This window comes from Lactuca virosa, chromosome 5, assembly GCF_052849685.1.
Source record: "Lactuca virosa cultivar CGN04683 chromosome 5, Lactuca_virosa_CGN04683_v6, whole genome shotgun sequence".
Classification (NCBI taxonomy): Eukaryota; Viridiplantae; Streptophyta; class Magnoliopsida; order Asterales; family Asteraceae; genus Lactuca; species Lactuca virosa.
In genome coordinates, this window is record NC_136430.1 from 367239581 (window position 1) to 367260368 (window position 20788).

Consider the following 20788-nt stretch of genomic DNA (forward strand, 5'->3'; position numbering starts at 1 on the left):
GAAGATGCACGTGTCCATACTTTCCACTGTTAACCTATGTATTTCCGAATATATTATTATTAGACTGTCTATTTGGTTGATTTATGTGATGTTATGTAACAATTTTTGTTATAGTAATTTATCATATATTAAAAGTAAAATATATAAAGTTAACGTAACTATGTAAGATGCTTTTTATTGTTAAATAAAAAACCAACAACGCATCGATAGGGAACAAAATGTTACATTAGCACTAAATAGATAACATCGTATTTATTATTATTGTTTTTTAGCATATTCTTGTGGCATTTTTGTTGCACAATTCTTTGAAGCATTATGGTTTTTCCTTGTTTTTTTTATGGCTTCTCTTCCCTTTTATGTTATTTAAGGATTATTGTGGCCTTCATTTTCACTTGATTAAACCGTAATGCTTAGTTGGCATTTTTTTGCAACATTATGGTTTTTCCACAAAAGGGCTCATCCTCCTTCACGTTTGAAAATCATTATAAGTTACCTGTTTGTGTACTTTTCTGTTTGTATTCATCTTAAACGCATTGAGTAATGACGACAAGGATGTCGAAACACTAACAGTTAGAAGAGACTTATGGGAATGACATACTTATGCATTGTTGTTTGGAAACACAATCAAATCGAAAATATAACAATTAACCTACAATTCAAAAGACTCCAACAACTACGTTGTAATAATCAGACAAAACTTTAAGATATAATCTCCAAACTCTTACATATATGGAAATAAAAGACATCACAATCATTTAGCAAGTAGAACTTATGACTTCTATATGTGCATGGTTAAACGTTGCATCAGAAATGGCCATAACATTATTACCTGCGAGGAATCTGATACTTCGCGAACAAATATCGAGACTTGTTAGGCGGAGATGATGACTCTTTAAGAAATATTCCCCACGAAAAATGAACTAGAAAAGTAAAAGTCAGCGGAGTTCTATTTATGTCATACTTAGTATACACGCGACTTCCTGAATATATACTTGCGAAGCTGTTGGTTATTTATTAAAATTCAAAAAATTAAAATTGTATAGTTATAGTATAATCTTCTAATATGGTCGAATGAATAGCCTAAGACTAAATTTTGGTTTTACCATTAAGAAAAAAGTCTATAACTTTTGGTTTTCCCATGAATCAAATCTCATCTAAAGAGACTTTTTATGATAAGATCACATGTATATGAGCCGAATGACATCTTTTCACATTTTTATATTTTAAATGTACTTTGTCAGTTTGTTGTACATTATATTAAATAAACTTACTTTGTTGTATATCATGTTAAAGTTTATTGATTTTTTTGTGGTCCCAATGGATGTAAAGGTGGGTTATGTGCTATCGGCTTATGGGGAGTAACAAAGAGTGTTGTGTATTAGTTGTCAATTTTAATTAGTGTGCAGGTGCAGGTTTAGATTCTGCTACTCCTCTTCCATGAATGGAGAGAGTATCTCTCTGAATCCGCTGTGCACGTGTGATTTACAGCTGCAATTTGCAATCCATTTTTCCTAATTAATATAATCAAATGATCTATCATTCCCCTCTGCCTCTTTTCTTTCATAATCACCATCTCACATTTTCTTTATCGAACACAAAAATAATTCAATCTATTCATCTAAATCTAAAAGTAAATCAACCAAAACAAAAAAGAAAACTGAAACTTAAGTAGACTGAACCATACCCAAAGTCATACAAAATATATCCAACTTTCTATAGTTTTTTAGATTATTCTGTTATAAATAGTTTAATTTAATATTTAATTTTAATCATATAAATACTCAAATTATAATTTAATGTGTTAATCATACGTTAGAAAATCAACCCATTTTAAGTCTGTTAAAAATTGTCCACTTTAATCAAAGTATCAAGCCCAAAATTTCAAATGTTGTCGACTGTTGAGTGGGCCGAAGAACCATTAAAGGCCCATAAAAGCTCTTCAAGGTCGTTCATCCTCGAAAACACACCTGCTCCTATCATTTGAAGGAAAAAGATATAAAGTACATTGCCCTTCTTCCTTTCTTCTAATTATCACATCCGAAGGCTAACCCTAGTTAGGAGCATCCATTGTTGCAGGCGGATAGCACTAGCACAGCTCCAGAAGGAAACCATGGGCCCAATGATATTTACAAATCTTGGGGACATCTTTCGATTTCGATTTCACATACTAATAATTAATTAGGATACTCGATACCCAAAAGTATCGTTATTCCGTTGGGTCAATTCGTTGTTCCCGGTTTTAGCCTCAGCGGCGAACGACAAATACGAAGCATCCGATATCGTACTCGCTGCATCGTCGTATCTATCTCCATACGATGAAATCATCTGAATCGCTCTCTCGTCTCCGCCTTGAATATTCTCTATGCTACAAATTACGTCTCTAATGTCTAATCGGGACTCCGGATCACTTTCCGTACAGGCTGCACCGATATGTAACAGCTTTCTCATTTCACCGATGTATTTACTCGATCCGGTGATCTCCGGATCCAACAATTCCACCTCCCGACGTTCCTCCATCGCCGATTTTACCCATTGAACCACATCTGTTCCCCTTTGGCCACTGCTAACGTACTGAGAAGGGAATTTTCCGGTGAGGACTTCGAGAATTACGATTCCGAGGCAATAAACGTCGGATTTAGGTGACACTTGACGATTTTCTACTGCCTCGGGAGCTTTGTAAGCTGCTAATGCATTTGCGACGTAGTGTTTATCAATCATGGGATGCAGACCGAAATCCACGACTAGTGGCTGGTAACCAGGGCCGATAAGTACGTTGCTCGATTTCAGATTGCCGTGAGGCAACTCTAATGTGGCGAGTTCGGTGTGGATGTAGCCCATTCCTTGTGCGATTCCTTGGATGATTTTCAAACGAGCATACCAGTTGAGCTCCGCGTGCCTCTCTCCTCTGTCACCTGAAAGATATGAATCATGAATTCATCTATCTTCAAATTAGGTAAAACAAATTACTAATTCTGCTAAGGTCGATGCTAATTACCATGCAATAAGTAAAGTAGACTTCCGTAGGGAATGTAGTCGTAAATCAAGAGCTTCTCCTGTTTCCAATAATGGCATGCTAGTGGCGACAAGATGTTTGGGTGGTTGAGTCTTGCTAGCTTCATCATCTCACCTTCGAAACCATTTTTATCGATCAAAGTCATTTCTTTCAATCTCTTCACCACCACAGTCATCCCATTTGACATGGTGGCTTTGTATGATGACCCCAGCGAGCCATTTCCGAGCACCTCTGCAGCGGCCTTCATCACATCCGACAACCGGAAAACTCCTTTAGTGTTGTTTAACAACATCAAATCGACAGCTGCAGCTTTCTTTTTTGCCAATAACGACGCCTGACCTGCTCCAAATCCTTGCTGCCCCGGAATAGCTTCTGGTCTGCCGATACTACATATCGTTAAACCTACAGAACCTTCAAGATTATCTCTCTCCATGATCCCAATCGTCTCTGAATTATCTCTTCTCCTCCTCGCCAATACGAAGATTCCGACAACCATTAGAACAAGAATTATCAGAGACACAAGCATGAGTAGGTATTCTATCCTTAGAAACTTTTTAGATGGTTTTTCTTTTCGTTTATCAGCGGTAAGTGGAGTTTTAATATGACACACCTTCCCAAATTTCGCCCCACAAAGCCCAGGATTTTCTTCAAAAGACGATGCATCGAATCTTATCAAACCCGTTGGAATTTCCCCGGTCAAGTTATTATACGAAAGGTTGACCGACTCCAAACTCCGTTGACCGATTGGCGGAATTTGCCCGGAAAACTGATTTTCTTCGAGATGTAATTCCAAAAGGTTCGGGAGTTGAGCAATTGAAGAAGGGATTTTACCTGTGAATTTGTTTCGATCGAACCATATTTTCTTCAAGGAATTCATGTTCGCGAAGTAATCCGGCGGGATTTCGCCGGAGTATTGGTTCCTTGACAGGTAAAGACCCTTCAAAGATCCAAGCTTATTGAATTCCGGAATAGGGCCTGAGAAAGAATTATTTTCAAGGGAAATGATTCTCAAGCCTGGCATTTGCGAAAGGGCATTTAAGTCAATATTACCAGAAAGACTCATTGATTTAAGATGAAGATTAGAAACGATCCCATTTGTACAAACAAGACCAACCCATCTTATTACATCATCACACGGCTGTGTTCCGAGTTTCCAAGAATCAAGAGGCTCAGGATTATTCAAAGATTTCTTGATTCTAAGCAAAGCGTCTGAATCGGTCATGTAAGCTTTCAGCATCCATGGAAACATGATGATGATGATAATATACAGGAAAAAGGGTGGTTTAAGGAGAAAAAGAATGGCCATTTACTTAGCCAGGAGAAAGAAAAGAAATAATTGCGATGATTATTGCCTTGTTTTTTTCCATTAGCAGATTGGAGAAAATCTGGTGCTTTTGTGATTCTTCTGGTGTTGAAAAATGCAAGAGTGGCTCAGAATGAAAAAAGCCTATATGCTTTTGACCAAGTCAAATAATTAACCGTTTATCTTTCATTTCATTGGTGGGATTTGCAACTGTAACACAAATCTTGCATTCATTGTAGATATAATATATGGGCGCCCAAAATTTTGGAGGAATTTACATATATTCCCAGATTTAACCCTATGATTTTATGACACGAATTTTAAGGGGTGAAATAACTGGAAACAGAAAAAAATTGCTGCAGGAAACAAGTTCATTTGTTTGTATGAAAATTATGTATTGCGACACATGTAGCATATAATAGTTTGTACATATACTATTATTTTCGGCAATTGAATGTCGTGTGCTTCAACTTTTTGGTGGTATGGAGAAATAGTTACACACTCAAACTATCAACTACGTTTTAATCATATCATTAAACATAAGTTTTCAATAAAAACTGCAAGTAGAGGTGCACAAAACCGGATCTTGAAAAGATCCGGACCGAAGTGTGAAAATTTCCAACCACGCTTGGCAAAGCTAGTCCTAGGCTTCATCACAGAAAACCATAATTAGGTTTTGATCAACCGTGAGTAACCATGGGCCATGGCTTCCAAAACCGGAAATTGTAATTTTTTTATTTTTCCACAATGCCAAAAGATCTAAAATTTATAAATTTCTTCATACTCGTAAATTTTATAAAATACGATCTCATATAGTTTCCTAAGCAGGTCACATGCCGCTATTTGAAATCGCGGTTATCGCGGTGGTATGACAGTAATATAACGGTTTTTTAATATTATGTATAATTTATATTATATATTTATACAAAATTTGTATATTAGATTATTAATACTATATAGAACTAAAATCATAAAAAATCATATAAAAACATAACATAATCTATATATAATATTCTAATATAGTAATATGGAAACTAAAAAGTGTCAAAATGTCATCGCAGCTCAAGTCGTTCGTGGTTTCTAAGTATTGAAACTGGCGAGAAATGGAAGTTGTCATTTGTTGCTTTGTAGTTTGTAATTAATTATATTTATTATTTTGACTTATTAAGACAAAAAGTATAGTGGACTAGTTAAAAAAATAAAGATTTAATATTGAAATAACACACAATCGTTTTTTTTTTCTTTGTCAAAATAGCCTAATATGTACGAAATTGTAAAAGCGGGTGTAGCGTCACTATAGCGCTGATGAGGTTAGTGGTAAATAGCGGTCAATAGCACCGCTAATAGCGTCACAGCTATTCATAAACGCTATTTCAAAATAGCGGTTCAATAACATCACAAAACGTTATAGCGCCGCTATAGCGCTCTATTGGTAGCCTAGATAGTTTCATAATTCACTACTAAATGTGTTGGTTCGTACTTGTGTACTTTGTCGAGGTTACGAAAAGTTGTATGGCATAGTCGCCAGTGGTATACGATTTACTGCTACGTAATGATGTTTCTCCTTTACCATTCCCCATTATATGTACATAAGTATGATCTTCATACTTGTCATTAAAAATATTGAATAAATTTCCAAAACCTAATTTTATGTTTTTATTTTGTTTTCTACATAAAAGGGGTCATCTTGAGTTAAGGCCTAACCCACTGTAGATTTAAATTATTAAAACATCGACACCGACAACATTTATAGTTGTGTCAAAACGATAAAATGTATAAATACATTAGACAACTCTTTGTAATATTTTATAATTTTTTCCTTATAAACACACAATTTTCTGTTATTTAATCATCATCACAAGCACTGTGTTCTTGAGTTTTTTTAGGAGAGAAAGGGAAGGAAATGAGATGATTGAGAGAGAGAGAGAGAGAGACATGAGAGAGAGAGAGAGAGACAGGTGTTCTTGAACTTTTTTTAAGGAGAGAAAAGAAGGGGTGGGGGGGGGGGGAGGATTGTGAGGGAGAGGGAAGAAGAAAAGAGGCAAGCTCTCTTTCCGCTCAAATTTGGGTGGATTGAGAAGAAAACAAGAAAATGACTGATTTTACCTTCATCTTCTCCTTCTTCTTCCTTGATAAAGCATTGAAGCTGATGAACCCTAAACAAGGATAAAAACGTAATTTGGCCGTAAACTGCATTTCCTTCCCCTTGAACTCGAGAAGGCATCTATCCCTTCCTCTTCTCCTTCCATCTTCTTCCATTTCTTCCCCTCCCCTCGCTTTCCTTCCCCCTCTTTAAAATTTAAACTCAAGAACACAGTGAAACAAGACACCGTCTCTGTTACCTATTATTTCAGCTAGATTGGGCATTTGTTCTTTGTCCAATATAGGCTCATCAACAATACAATAACCATCACATACTTGCTCCATAAAGTAGTCTTGTGTTTTCTTTTGAGATATAATAGGTTGATGAGAAGGGACTATACCAAGTGACTGAAGTTTTAATTTACTGTAAACCTCATTCTCATATCGTTTGATAAACTGCGAATATCTACACACTATAAGAAAAAATGGCTTTTGAAGAAGACATGTCGTCTCTGTAGGTAAAAATTTTCGAAAACTTCTAAAATTCCATCAACAACGAAAAATTGTCCCTTTAGCATAGCTTTTATGGACGGCTTGATGTCGTCACTAAAAAACAAGGCAATATTTGTGTAGTAACATTTTGGGTTGAAACATATTGATTTCTTTCTCTTTTTTGTGTATGTTTTCTTATTGCAGTGACTATGATGAAGACAAATGGTCGGATGAAGAATCTTCGAAAAAGATGAATGGGCATCTTCTTGGTGAAGACGATGAACTATAGATTACAAAGTGATATGCATAATTAAGAGTTGTAATGGTGATAAGTCGTTAGGAGTAGAAAGAGAAACCGAATAACAAAATTATTATGTCTTTTGGCAGAACTTTTTAGACGATAACAATCTTAAAGACCATACATGCAACATTTGAAAACCAAAAGAATGATGTACGTCAACTTGACAACTTTTGAAAACTTAGACTCAAACCTTATATTTATGTAAACCACATGGACATAAACTGTAATTTACTCATACAAATATTATAAGCATTTTGAATACAATGATAAAATTGTATTGAACCTCATTTAAATATAGAGATATGATATCTATTGCTCGAATCTCCACCCTCAGGTTGTTGTAATTTGTCAATAAAGTCCAATTGGATTATAATTATAAACATTAGCATTTGTCAAAATGTTAAAACATTGTAGATAAGATCACATCAAACTACAGTGTAGCTTGAAGACTTTGTTCCACTCTACTTTCTCTTGTACTCCCTTTTCCCCATTATCTCTTCAAAACTCTTTCACACGCTTCCTAGAGAAACCCATTAGTTCTTTTGCATTATGCTTTTGAAAGGTCTTCTCCCGTACTTCCTCTTCCCCACCATCCATTCAAAACTTCTCACACGCTTCATGAAGAAATCTATTTGGTCTCACTCAAAGAACCCTTGTTCTCACCCCCCACCACCACCGTTGACGTCGTAGGTCTGGGGAGTGCAGACATTAGAATTTTAGCCAATAAAAAATCAGAGCGGGAAAGATGGTTTTACACTCCTTCTTTCTCATAAATTATCATTCACGACCTCACATCACTTACATGTTACCACCATACATTTGCTACATCGCACAACCCACCACCGCCACAACTCCTCTAACCACTGCCACCCATCACATTTGATCTCATACCACTTACCTGTTATGAATGAAGATCACTTCCACATCTGCTACACCGCACCACGACCACGACCGCCACACACTCTTCCAAGTTCCAACCGTTGCCGCCAACACCACCGCAGACAAAGGTTTGAATTCCCTCTTCTCACAAGCTGGAAGAGCCACAAGAAGCTTTATGGTCAATATTGAAAACTAAGGGTTTATTTGCAATTTCAGTTGAATAGGTTGGTTGGAAAGATGGTTTTACACTCCTTCTTTCTCATTAATTATCATTTACGACCTCACATCACTTACATGTTACCACCATACATTTGCTACATCGCACAACCCACCACCGCCACAACTCCTCTAACTACTGCCACCCATCACATTTGATATCATACCACTTACCTGTTATGAATGAAGATCACTTCCACATCTGCTATACCGCACCACGACCGCCACACACGCTTCCAAGTTCCAACCGTTGCTGCCAACACCACCAACACCACCATAGACAAAGGTTTGAATTCCCTTTTCTCACAAGCTGGAAGAGTGTAACGCTCGTGCTTCTGGCTAAGCATTATTATGATGATGTACTAATTAAGGTCAACAATTGTAACCTATTTTGAAGTAATGAAGAAGAATTATTTGAGTATTATGTGATTTATGTGCAATATACGTGCTTACAACGATATAATAAAATAGGAATAAAATACGCGTCTAGAATAAAATAATAATTAGACCCAATATCTTTGAAAAAAATTGAAGTAGTCGTAACAAGGATTCCGTAGATATAAAGAACGCTGAAATCCGACTTATAACGAAGAAGTTATGACCCGTCGAAGTTTTGCGACTAAACCGACACGTCGCCGCGTATCGTAAAAAATTAATTTTTGATAAAATACTTTTTATCCTTATAGATCTAAACGAAAGTCGTAGTAGACGTTAAACCGAGAGTATGTATATAGAGAACGTCCAAATCTGACTTCGTTAGAGGGAATTATGATTTTCTAAGATTTAGCGTAGCAGTACACAGCCCGAAAATTGAATTTTATACCGATCGATTATTAGCCGACACAATCTAAATGAGAAATGAAGATCTCGTTAATAGGAGCTCAACGATATAAAGACAGTAGAAAATGGACGTCGGATGACAAAGTTATGAATTTTTAACGGACGTTAACTGTCTAAGCCTGTTAAAATATAACTTTAAATATAAATTCAAAATTAGCCGACGAAGTCTAAACGAAAGTTGTAGATCACATCGCTAAATACGCGTGGATATAAAGAACGTCAAAAACGGAGCTCGTATGCGAAAGTTACGGATTTTAGAAGATAATTAGTTTTTTGCATTAAACCTCGGAGTGACACGTGGCAAGATCTGGGCCACTACTTCTTCCCCACAACTTGGAACGAGATTGCGACATGTGGCATGCGTACGCCCAACATACAGAAGTACACCCCGCATACATCTCAATTACGCCTCACGTAAGGCAATTTCCCAGCCTATAAATAGAAGGCGCAAATCACTCGTTTTTCTCACACCATTCTAACCCATTCTCTCTCAAACACCCCCAAACCCTCTAAGCCTTTCCCTAGCACCTCCTAGGTGTTAGTAGCGAAGCCCGGAGTGCAAGAAGGCCCTGAGAAGAAGAGCTTTCGGCTAGGAAGTTCTGCCCGCGCAGAGCCCGGTTCCTCGCTAAACCCCCTTGTAAGTGAGTTATGTTTACCGTACTTTAAGTATAACTTATGTTTAAGTTCATTATCGTTATTATGAACCTATAAACAAGATTTATCAATGATTCAAAGTTGTTATACTGATTAATCTGCTTACGAGGATGATGTCTAGGCTGTGATTTAGTGAGATGTTTAAAGTGGGATTTCCAAACAATATACTTCTTATACCAAACAGACCTACCTCTGATATGATCCTACCTGGTTGTTCCTTACTTGATAGATCATGAAAGTAGACTTTGAGTTAATGACGAATCTAGACTAATAACTAGTCTCAATAAATAATAGACTAAGACTTGGTGATAATAATACTAGGTTTCGTCAAAGGAAAAGACAATTGTTAGAAGCGAAGTGTTGCCTGAATTTCGAGTCGTCACTTTAACAAGTGAGTGCATAGTTACTTTCATCTTACACATAGATATTAAGTATTTAATATAAAGTACATGATATATGTCCATATTATTTGTGTTCTTGATATTTATGTTGGATGAACAATGTATACATGTTTTACTTGATTTAAACTGTATATGTATTTTATACCTATACATATGTTGGGTAAAGATGGGTAGATGAAATTGATGATGAAAGATGAACTAAAATGATGGGAGGCCTCGATGTTAAAGCTAATCCAGTCATCTAACAGAGTATAGATGACGACCACAGACTATTCTAGACAGTCCAGTGGAACGCTGACAGGCTCGCAACCAATAGGTGTTTTTGAACTATGTGTTCACTAGGTGTACTCCATCCCCCTCATGGTTGCCTTACTGACATATATTGCTGAGGAATCCCCTAAGAATTATTGTCAATCTCGAAGATAATCCTTAGGCTAGGTCCCTTAAATTAGATGCTTTAGGGACAGAAAGTGAGGATAACGGGAACGGGTAATTAGGTTGAATGATTTGATGAAAATTAAAGAACTTAATTATTGTGGGTTGAAAACCCTATGTGCTCACCAGGCTCCCAAGTGTGACCCACTCAGTTTCTTTTAGGCCATTAGAATAACAAATGTTTGTAAGGCCTGTACTATTTCTGTTTATGCTTATGTACTGTATTGACGATGACATTTTTAATATAATTAAAACACATTTCTTCGGAAATTCTTTGATAAAATCTTTATCATATTTTTAGGAACAAATTCCGAAACATTATTCTTCAAAAGGATACTCTGATTTTTAAAATAAAACATAAACAAATCGGTCTTTTCTGGCCGTGAAATTGGGGATGTCACAAAGAGTCACAAGAAGCTTTATGGTCAGTATTTCAAACTAAGGGTTTATTTGCAATTTCAGTTGAACAAGTTGGTTGTTTCTCCATTTCATCTCTTCTATTTTAGTTTTTCCCAAACTAAGGCTCGCCAACTGTATGATGAAATGCCTAAGAGAAAAATTACAACAAAAAGTGTATTTTGATGCCCTTTCAAACACTTTAACTAACTATAAGCTTAATTGTCAAGCAATTCGGAGATCTTACGTTTTTTTCTTTGAGTGTTAATATATATGAAAAATGTTGAGGTTTATTGTAAATAGATTTGGCTAAAATCTGAATATTTTTTATTGGCTCAAATATGGTCTTTAACCTTCCATTTAGGTGATCTTTTTGAAAACAGACCCACAAATTTACAGCTAGTTATTACTAATTGGTGTGTTAATAACTTCATATGTACTAGACTGGACCCATTAGTCGAATTTATTTATGGAATTTTGTAATATGTTCGTATGTGGGAAATATTAAATAGAGGTGATGTTGAGACCAAGACCCATAGCTTTAATTTTAAAATGTTTTTGTTGAGTATGATGTGTTTGTTCTTCATTATTCATCTTTGTTTATACATACAATCAGAAGACAGTCATGAGGTTTCAAGATATTTACTGTGTTTCATTAATCTTAAGCTAATAACATCTTCCCCTGATTATTTCACACAAATATAATGTCCAAATAAGAAAAATGAAATGAAGAAATAAAATAAGACGTTTTGAAAATAAGATGTTATATTTACAAATCAACGGAAGTTCGTTGTTCCCATCTATCGATCATCTTTAACCCTGATTTTAGAAATACTCAATATAGTATCATTGGTAAAAATAGTACTTTTTACACTTTAAATACATATATTTCTACAAAACACATGAAATATGCCCCATTTATACAAAGTAAATAAGGGAACAACCCCATTTTGCAAAAACCTATCAGATATAGTTGTTGGATTGTGCAAAAGAAAAACAGAGCATGGACCTCCAAATCTCTAGGCGTTAATCATCATTTTTCTGATCCATTTGCAAATTTAGCTTTCAAAGTTTCCACTATTTTAGCATAACAGGTCCTTTTTATTTAAAGTTCAACTTTCTGTTCAGCTTAGCATGATAGTGAAACATCCCAAAAATACGGCCCAAAAATTTCATTTTTCAATCATTATAAAAATCATAAACCATCCAGTATCATAAGTAAAATCGTGGGTCATGTATCTGTTGGATTAATGTCTAAGTCCATAACTATATTTGGTATGTACTTGACCCGACCCGGCATGGTCCATTTGGGTTGCACTTCACCGACACAATTTATATGGATAGTCTTTTGAGAATAGTATATTTATGATTTATATTAATATATTATAAGTTCTAATATATTAATATGGAATCATATTATTTAATTAGTATTGATCAAGAATTAATTTAGAATTAATTAAGTGATCAAAAAGAACTAATTAAATATGAACTCTTATATATATGGAATGGGCCAGTTCATTTAGGTTGGGCTAAGCTTTCATGGATGGTCCATGGAGCTTTTAACCCATGGATATTAGGGTTTACATGGATGTAACCCTAATCCTCCATAATATATAAAGGGGTCCTTGGCTCACAAAATTGGCACAAGTGTGTGAAAATAAGAGTGGGCCGATTTTAGTGTGCATACATATTCTCTCAAGTTCTTCCAAGGTGTTTTGGTGATTTGTGATTCCATTTGAGGCTTCCACACTATTGGGGCTAAGCTCTTAAAGCTTGAAGACATCAAGCTACATCAAAAGGTATGTCATCTAACTAGAACTTTGTAGTATAGGTGCTTCATAATATGCTAGTTAGGATGAAACCTTGGAATAGTTAATATTTGCATGTATAATAGAGAAAACATAGATCCAAGGTTTATAGGGTTGCATGTACACCATAGGAGTGTTAGAATGCTCAAAACCCAACAGTGGTATCAGAGCCAGGTTGTTTTCTGTTATATTGATGCAAATGTTTTATTTTCAAGTTGAAAAAAAAAAGGAAAAAAAACATGACGTTTGTCAAATTTTAAGATAATTACTTGTTTTTGTGAAAAACTAATTATTTGTAAAATTTGAATTATTTGCTATATGAGTTGAATTAGGTCAAATTTAGTAAAAGATAAAATGATATGATTATTTTATTAGTTTTAAAAGTTTGATCTAAAGAGTTTTTTGAAACCTCCATAAGTTATGGATATGAAAAGGTTTTTTAAAAAAAAATTGATTCAAAGTTTTTTATGGAGTTACAAAACTTGGTCTTAATGTTTTAAAGATTTCCATAACTTGTTCTTAAGTTATGGAATATGAAAAGTTTCATCATAAAACAAGTATTTAACTCCATAAGTTATGGAATCCAAAAGTTTTCAAGAGTTACAAAACTTGCCCTCAAGTTTTGGAATTTGGAAAAAGTTTTTTTATGATAAAAAAAAAAGAATTGAATTCTAAAACTCTTGGGTTCATAACTTAAACAATTAATTAAATGGTTTTAATTTTGAATTTAATAATTGGAACTATGATGTTTTTATTGAATAATTCAATTAACTCTTATGGACTTTATTAATAAATAATTAAAGTGTTTAATTAAAAGAGAATTAATAATTCCATAATGACATGGTTTAAATTTAATTAAATTAAGAGTATAGTTTAATTAATAGATTAAACCACCAAGTATTTTAAATGTCTAAAATACACCTTTATACTATTATAATATTAAAAGTTTAATATATTATATATATAAGAGCAAGTCGTCTTACCATTAGTAGGTCTCATTCACGAAGCCGGTCTATAAGGGGGGTATAAGGTTACTGCCTATAAAATGGCAGTTTAATGGGTGTCCACTCTCACCCACCGCTTCCTTGACTGGTGGAGGGTCGTTAGCCGAACAGGTAGGACAAGGACTATAATTCTCCCTTCATTATAAGTATAATGATAAATACTAAGTAACTAAACACTTATAAATTCCCAATCTTAGTTACTTAGGAAAATGTGAATAAGGTGCTAATCCATGAAATTACACTTTGCACTTTGTTTAAGCTGTTAGTGGAGCGTGTGTGGTTAACCGGCACACTAACCTGGACTTAACAAGGTAGGCAAAGGGTAACTTAATGTTTATCATAGTATCGTTGGAGCGTGTGTGGTTAACCGGCACATCGATTGAGGGGTAAATATTAAGGGTACCAAGTATATTTGCATGGTTACTTCACACCTTGTTTTGTGATCCTCGACATCCCAGTCACAAAACCTGAAGGGCACACTCGAGATTGAAACATGCCATTGAAAAGTTCAATGAATCTCAAAAGAATCTAGCAGTTTCAAAACCAATTAAAACATAATTATACATTTCGTTTATCTTGGTGGAAATTGGTGAATCGTCATTCACCTACCTTCAAATATTTTATAGCTTGGATTACGGCATCCCTCTTCCAAGTTATAAAATAGTTTGTTGGGTCCTAGCCTTAATATATCATATTGGGTGTTATATTAAGGACTTAAATCAACTTTACGTGAATTTCTCCCATTGTTGATGTCTGGTTTAGACAACAATGATCTTCCCAAACCAAGCTTTCCTAATGAATATGACTTCCCGAGTTTGGCTCATGGAAGTCATACTTCTCTTCCTCCACCTCCTCCAATTATTCTCCCTAACCCACAAGTTCAAGGTCACTCAAGCCCTAATGGCAAGCAAGGTCTATGTGTGATCACATCTTAGAGATGAAGTCACATATTGACAAGCCGGGAGAGTTGGGTTTCAAAGTCTTGAGAAAGTTGGATGTTCAATCACTTTCTAAGTCACATAGTGAGTTCCTTTGGGACTACTATGAAACAGACTATGACATGAACCTTAATGATCATATCTATTTGCTTGGTGCTGCTGAATCAACAATGATTTGGAACGATAGTAAAGCAAATTTGATTAGAAGATCAACTTCCCAAAAACTTTATGGACAGTGACAATGGTGACACTGGAAATCCAGAAAAAACATTCTCTTCCCAATGGAAAGGGATTGGCCATAGTCAACCCGGTTGACCAAATGGTAAAGAGAAAGGCTAAGTCTAAGATAGTCCCATTACCAAAGGGTCCATATGTTTATTTTGCCAAAGGAAGGGGCGTTGATTGCAAAGCTGCCAAATTTACCTAAGGATGTTAAAGTCAATAAGTTTGACTCTGCATCAGGTAGAGCCCATTATCTAACTCTGTTAAGTTCTATTCTGAGATCCTCATTACATGATGTGATTGGGTCACATGTTGATGTTTTAAGAATCAAAGAATAGAGAGAAATCTTAAAGGAAGTATATGTTGATTCTGATCGCGAAGGTGGATTTCGATCGCATCAGAATTTTGAGCAGTTGCTTAAGAAGTTATGATACATTGCTAAGGAATAGATAACAACAATTTTCCATGTGGATTGTTGATGGGTTTTATGCATAAGAAACAATCCTATGTGCTCATACAAACCCTAATGCTTGGATCTAGGTTTCTCTATTGTACATGCTTTGAATCCAAGTCTTGCAAACCCTAAACTAGCATACATATTATCAAAATAACAAACAACATCAGATCTAGATGTTTACCTCTTCAAATAGCTTGAATCTTCTTTGCTTGAGCTTAGAATCACAATTGTAATTCCTCTAATGGATCACAAACACCAAGTAGCAAAAAGGCAATAAGAGAGAGGAGGGAGGATGCTAGAAATCGGCCTAGGGTTTCTCTTGGAATAATGTCTAGCTGATTTCCATAGCCTAGGGGTCATATTTATACTTGCAGGCTACTAGGGTTTCAGTCTAAACCCTAATGGACAGCTTAGCCACCAAGCAGCCCAAGGAACCTTCTGGAATAGGGCCTTGGACGAAATATGATGATCCTTTCATCATATTTTCGTTCCCCCTCTAGTCCATTAGGTTTCCTAGCCTAAAATCCAACTATCACACATTTGACAGTTTATACCCCTTTATTTAATTACTCTCTTTTAGTCACCAAATTAATTCCTAATTAATTTATGACTAATACTAATTAAATAAATATGATTTCTCCTTTAATATATTATTCTTATCATATACTAATAAACCATAATATCCTCTCTCTCATATCAAATTACCTTGTCAAGTTGCTTTGGTGAAGGCAACCCAGAAGGACCATGCACAACCGGGTCAAGTACATACCAAATATAGTTACGGGCTTAGACACTAATCCAACAGTCTCTCACTTGAATAAGTCTAGTAACTATATCTCACATTCGTCTTCAGAATCCGATTAGCAATCGTAGCTCTTATACGCTTCTGTCACTCTGATCAAAATCCTGTCCTTCAGATAAGGGATCGTATGATCCTCTGTTCTAGATATCATGCAGACAATACTTATTGTCTAGCATTTTGTTTCTCGATCTCTGATTCGTTCGACATAGAATTCAGTTGAACACATCAACATCATCCTGACCGGGCCCGGCACATAAGTCAAACCAAATCATCGAGTGGCCAAGATATCGCTTTTATCCTCTTAGAATAAAAGGAACATATAAACTTCGACTTATATGCTCTTATTATCTACTAGATAAGTTACACACAATAATACATTTTATAACATCAAGTTACTGATGCGTTTTCGTATTATCAATATATAATCAACTAGCAAACAACAACCATATCTCTAGGTTTTAAGATTATATGATATTATCATCTTGCGATCACTTATGATAACATTCAAGAAGTGATACTAGCAAGTGCGGGTTTATTCCAATGCTCAAAACATATTTCATAAGCACTCATAAACTTTGCAGCAAACCTTTGCTATGTCTAAAACCTTTTAGACAATCTACAAACTAATTTATGACAATCTTCTTTCATATCTACTTCCAACATATGATCGATTGTGGACTGTTCGAATAATCTTATTATTCAGGAAGTCAAAAGATGCAAAAATTGAAACAATAGATAAATAATCAACATAGGATAGTAACTTTCTTATAAATAAAACACCTTTATTTAATCATCAAATGTTGAATATAAAATTATCTATTACAAGTTTCCTACCTATCTAATCTAAACTAATATCGTCCTTTAGCCCAATGCTCCTAACGTGCTTCAAATGCTTGACCCTACTCAGTCCCTTCGTAAGGGGATCTGCTGAGTTATCTTCTGACGATACCCTCTTCACAACGAGGAGTCCCTCTTCTACCCGATGTCTAATAAAATGATATTTCCTGTCGATATGTCGAGATCTGCCATGATCCCTTTTGGTTCCTTGGTCAAGGCAACCGCTCCTTCATTATCACAGAAAATTTCCATGGGCTCCTTTATGGTTGGCACAACTCCAAGGTCTCCTATGAAGTTCTTCAACCATATAGCCTCCTTTGACGTTTCGCTTGCCGCAATGTACTCCGATTCGCACGTTGAATCAGCTACGGTCTCTTGCTTGGAACTCTTCCAAGTCACTGCTCCTCCATTCAGGGTAAAGACCCAGCCCGACTGTGATCGGTAATTATCCCGATATGTCTGGAAACTAGCGTCACTGTACCCTCGCACCCTTAAGTCATCACTCCCACCGAGGACTAGAAACCATTCCTTGGTCCTTCGTAGGTACTTAAGAATATTCTTGACAGCAATCCAATGTGCTCTACCGGGGTTCCCTTGATATCTGCTGACCATGCTCAAAGCGAAAGCCACATCAGGGCGAGTACAGGTCATAGCGTACATAATCGAGCCAACTGCGGAAGCGTAAGGTACTCGACTCATATCTGTTATCTCTGCCTCTGTACTTGGGCTCTGAGTCTTACTCAGTTTGGTATTGCATTGGATTGGTAACTCCCCTCTCTTGGAATTTTCCATACTAAAACGTTTTAGTACCTTTTCCAAATATGTATCCTGACTGAGTTCTATCAGTCTCTTACTTCTATCTCTCACTATCCTTATTCCCAGAATATATGCAGCTTCTACGAGGTCCTTCATAGCGAAACACTTCCCAAGCCAGGACTTTACTTCCTGCAAGGTTGGGATGTCGTTTCCTATGAGTAGTATGTCATCGACATACAATACGAGGAAGCTCACTATACTCCCACTGGCCTTGACATACACACATGACTCATCCTCGTTTCGCAGAAAACCAAACTCTTTGACTTTCTCGTCAAAACAAAGATTCCATCTGCGAGATGCTTGCTTTAATCCATAAATGGATTTCTCAAGCTTGCATACTCTATTTGGATTCCATCGTCCAGATTTACTAGTGTACTATCACTAATAAACGTATCCCCGTCAGTAGTAATATGGAAACCATAAAACTGGGGTGGAACAACAACTCTACTTGAACGTCTGAGAGGTAAGGACTGGTCAATTGGTTCAACAGGAGTTTCCTCCTCAGGTTGCATGCCAGTGTCATAGGTTCCTTCATCTCCTTACTCTTGAAGCTCTTCAAGGTCAATCTGACTCCCACTGTCTCCTTGACTTATGAGTTCTCTCTCTTTGAAAACCCCTCTCCTAGCAACAAAGACAACATTGTCACTTGGTCTATAGAAGAGATAGCCAAAAGACTTCTGTGGGTAGCCGATGAAATAACACTTCTCACTACGAGGTTCTAGCTTGTCGTGAGTCTCTCGTCTTACGAAAGCTTCACAACCCCAAACCTTGATATGTGCTAACGAGGGAGCTTTCCCTGTCCACATCTCGTGAGGTGTCTTGGTAACCTTCTTGGTGGGAACTAAGTTAAGGATATGGGCGGCAGTCTCTAAGGCATACCCCAAGAATGAGATTGGTAACGAAGCACGACTCATCATAGAGCGAACCATGTCCAACAAGGTTCGATTACGTCTCTCAGCCACACCATTCAATTGTGGCGTTCTAGGAGGCGTCAATTGTGAAACTATTCCGCATTCTTTTAGATAGTCGTGAAATTCAAGACTTAGGTACTCTCCTCCTCGATCAGATCGAAGCATCTTGATTTTCCTGCCCAACTGATTCTCCACTTCATTCTTGAACTCTTTGAACTTTTCAAAGGTTTCTGACTTCTGTTTGATTAAGTAGATATATCCATATCTGCTATAATCGTCTGTAAAAGTCACGTAGAAGCGACAAGCGTCCCTTGTGGTGGATCTAAAGGGTCCACATACATCTGTATGTATGAGATCCAATACACCCTCACCCCTTTCACATGAGTCAGTAAAGGGTGACTTGGTCATCTTCCCAAGCAAACAAGACTCGCACACGTCATCGTCCCTAAGGTCGAATGACTCCAAGACTCCATCCTTTTGGAGTTGGGCTATGCGTTTCTTGTTAACATGGCCAAGGCGACAATGCCACAAGCATGCTTTGTCCAAACTTGTGGACGAATCAATATTCAAAACATCATTTCCTAAATTACCAATAACTGACACAGATTCATAAATCCCATTACAAGGTAATGCATTGAAATAAAAGACACCATTCAAATAAGCATTAATAGAACCATTACTATTATCAAACGAATATCTGAAACCTTGTCTAAACAATCCATGAAAATAAATGATGTTCCTTGCCATATCTGGCGAATAGCAATAATTATTTAAATCTAGTCCTAACCTATTACTCAACACTAAGGAATAAACTCCGATCTTGGTTACTGGTGAAGACTTCTTGTTTCCCATGATCAAGCTTATCCTTCCATGCTTCACTTCCCTACTTTTTCTTAGCCCCTGCAAATCAGAACAAATATGGTAACCACATCCTGTATCAAGGACCCATGAAGTAGCAAGTGATGAGTTATTAGATTTAATTAAATACATACCTGCGAAGGTGGGCTTTATCTTCCCATCCTTGATATCCTGCAGATACTTGGGGCAACTTCGTTTCCAGTGGCCCTTCTGGTGGCAGTAGAAGCACTCTGCTTCCTTGGGGTCAGAAGAGGGTTTAATAGAACCTGTTTTGGTCCCACTAGAAGAGGAACCATCTTGGGTCTTACCCTTATGGTGGCTCTTGGAAGGAGCCTTCCTCTTCTTACCCTTTCCTTGGCTAATTGCCAACACAGGAGCAGCTACAGTAGAGGATGATGCAACAGATTTGTCCTTGAGGTTGCTCTCAGCTGTCCTCAGGAGCCCTTGGAGTTTACTCAGGGTGACCTCTTCCTTGTTCATGTGGTAGGTCATCCTGACTTGGTTGTAGCAGGAAGGCAAGGAGTGGAGGATGATGTCGATAGCCAAATCCTCATCAAACTTAACATTAAGTTTGTGAAGACGATCAACATATCTTTGCATTCTTTGCAAATGAGATGTTAGGGATTCTCCACTTCCCATCCTAGCGGTGATCATGTTGGTGATGATCTCATAGCGCTCTTGCCTCGCGCTCTGGTGGTACCTGTCCAGCAAATCTTGATGCATTTCATATGGATACATGTCCTCATAGGACTTTTGGAGTTCGAGGTTCATGGTGGCCAACATGATGCAATGAACTTTCGTTGCATCACGCTCGTGGGCCTCAAAGGCGGCCAACTCTTCAGGAGTAGCTTCTTCTGGGTTAATCTTCTCTAGCTTCTCGTCGAGGACATATTCTCTGTCCTCGTAGCGAGTTATCATGCGAATGTATCTCATCCACTCGTTGAAGTTCGAGCCATCAAATGTCACCTTTTGACACAGGTTCATTAACGAGAACGACCCAGAAGTGTTGTTGTTTGCGTTTGCATTAGACATGTGAAATAGAAAGGAACAAGGTTTGATTAAAACTGAATCCCCAATTAAACACCCAAATGAGAAATTAGGGCAAGGATCCAACAACATTATA

At 36.7% G+C, this 20788-nt stretch overlaps 1 protein-coding gene across 1 annotated transcript; it reads right to left on the minus strand.

Moving 5' to 3' along the window:
- Window positions 1-1830: 1830 nt before the first annotated feature.
- On the minus strand, window positions 1831-4392 carry LOC145117279 (pollen receptor-like kinase 3). Its single transcript, XM_079053586.1, has 2 exons — window positions 2996-4392; window positions 1831-2912 (listed from the first exon to the last, which is right to left on the minus strand). Exons 1-2 carry the CDS (start codon window positions 4317-4319, stop codon window positions 2179-2181), a joined length of 2058 nt encoding a protein of 685 aa, XP_078909712.1. The 5' UTR covers window positions 4320-4392; the 3' UTR covers window positions 1831-2178.
- Window positions 4393-20788: the final 16396 nt, after the last annotated feature.

Bases quoted from the DNA above. Each gene is read 5' to 3' on its own strand.
- LOC145117279 (XM_079053586.1), bottom strand. From the start codon at position 4,319: ATGGCCATTCTTTTTCTCCTTAAACCACCCTTTTTCCTGTATATTATC. The intron at 2,913-2,995 runs GTAATTAGCATC...CATATCTTTCAG, and splicing joins TCTACTTTACTTATTGCATG to GTGACAGAGGAGAGAGGCAC.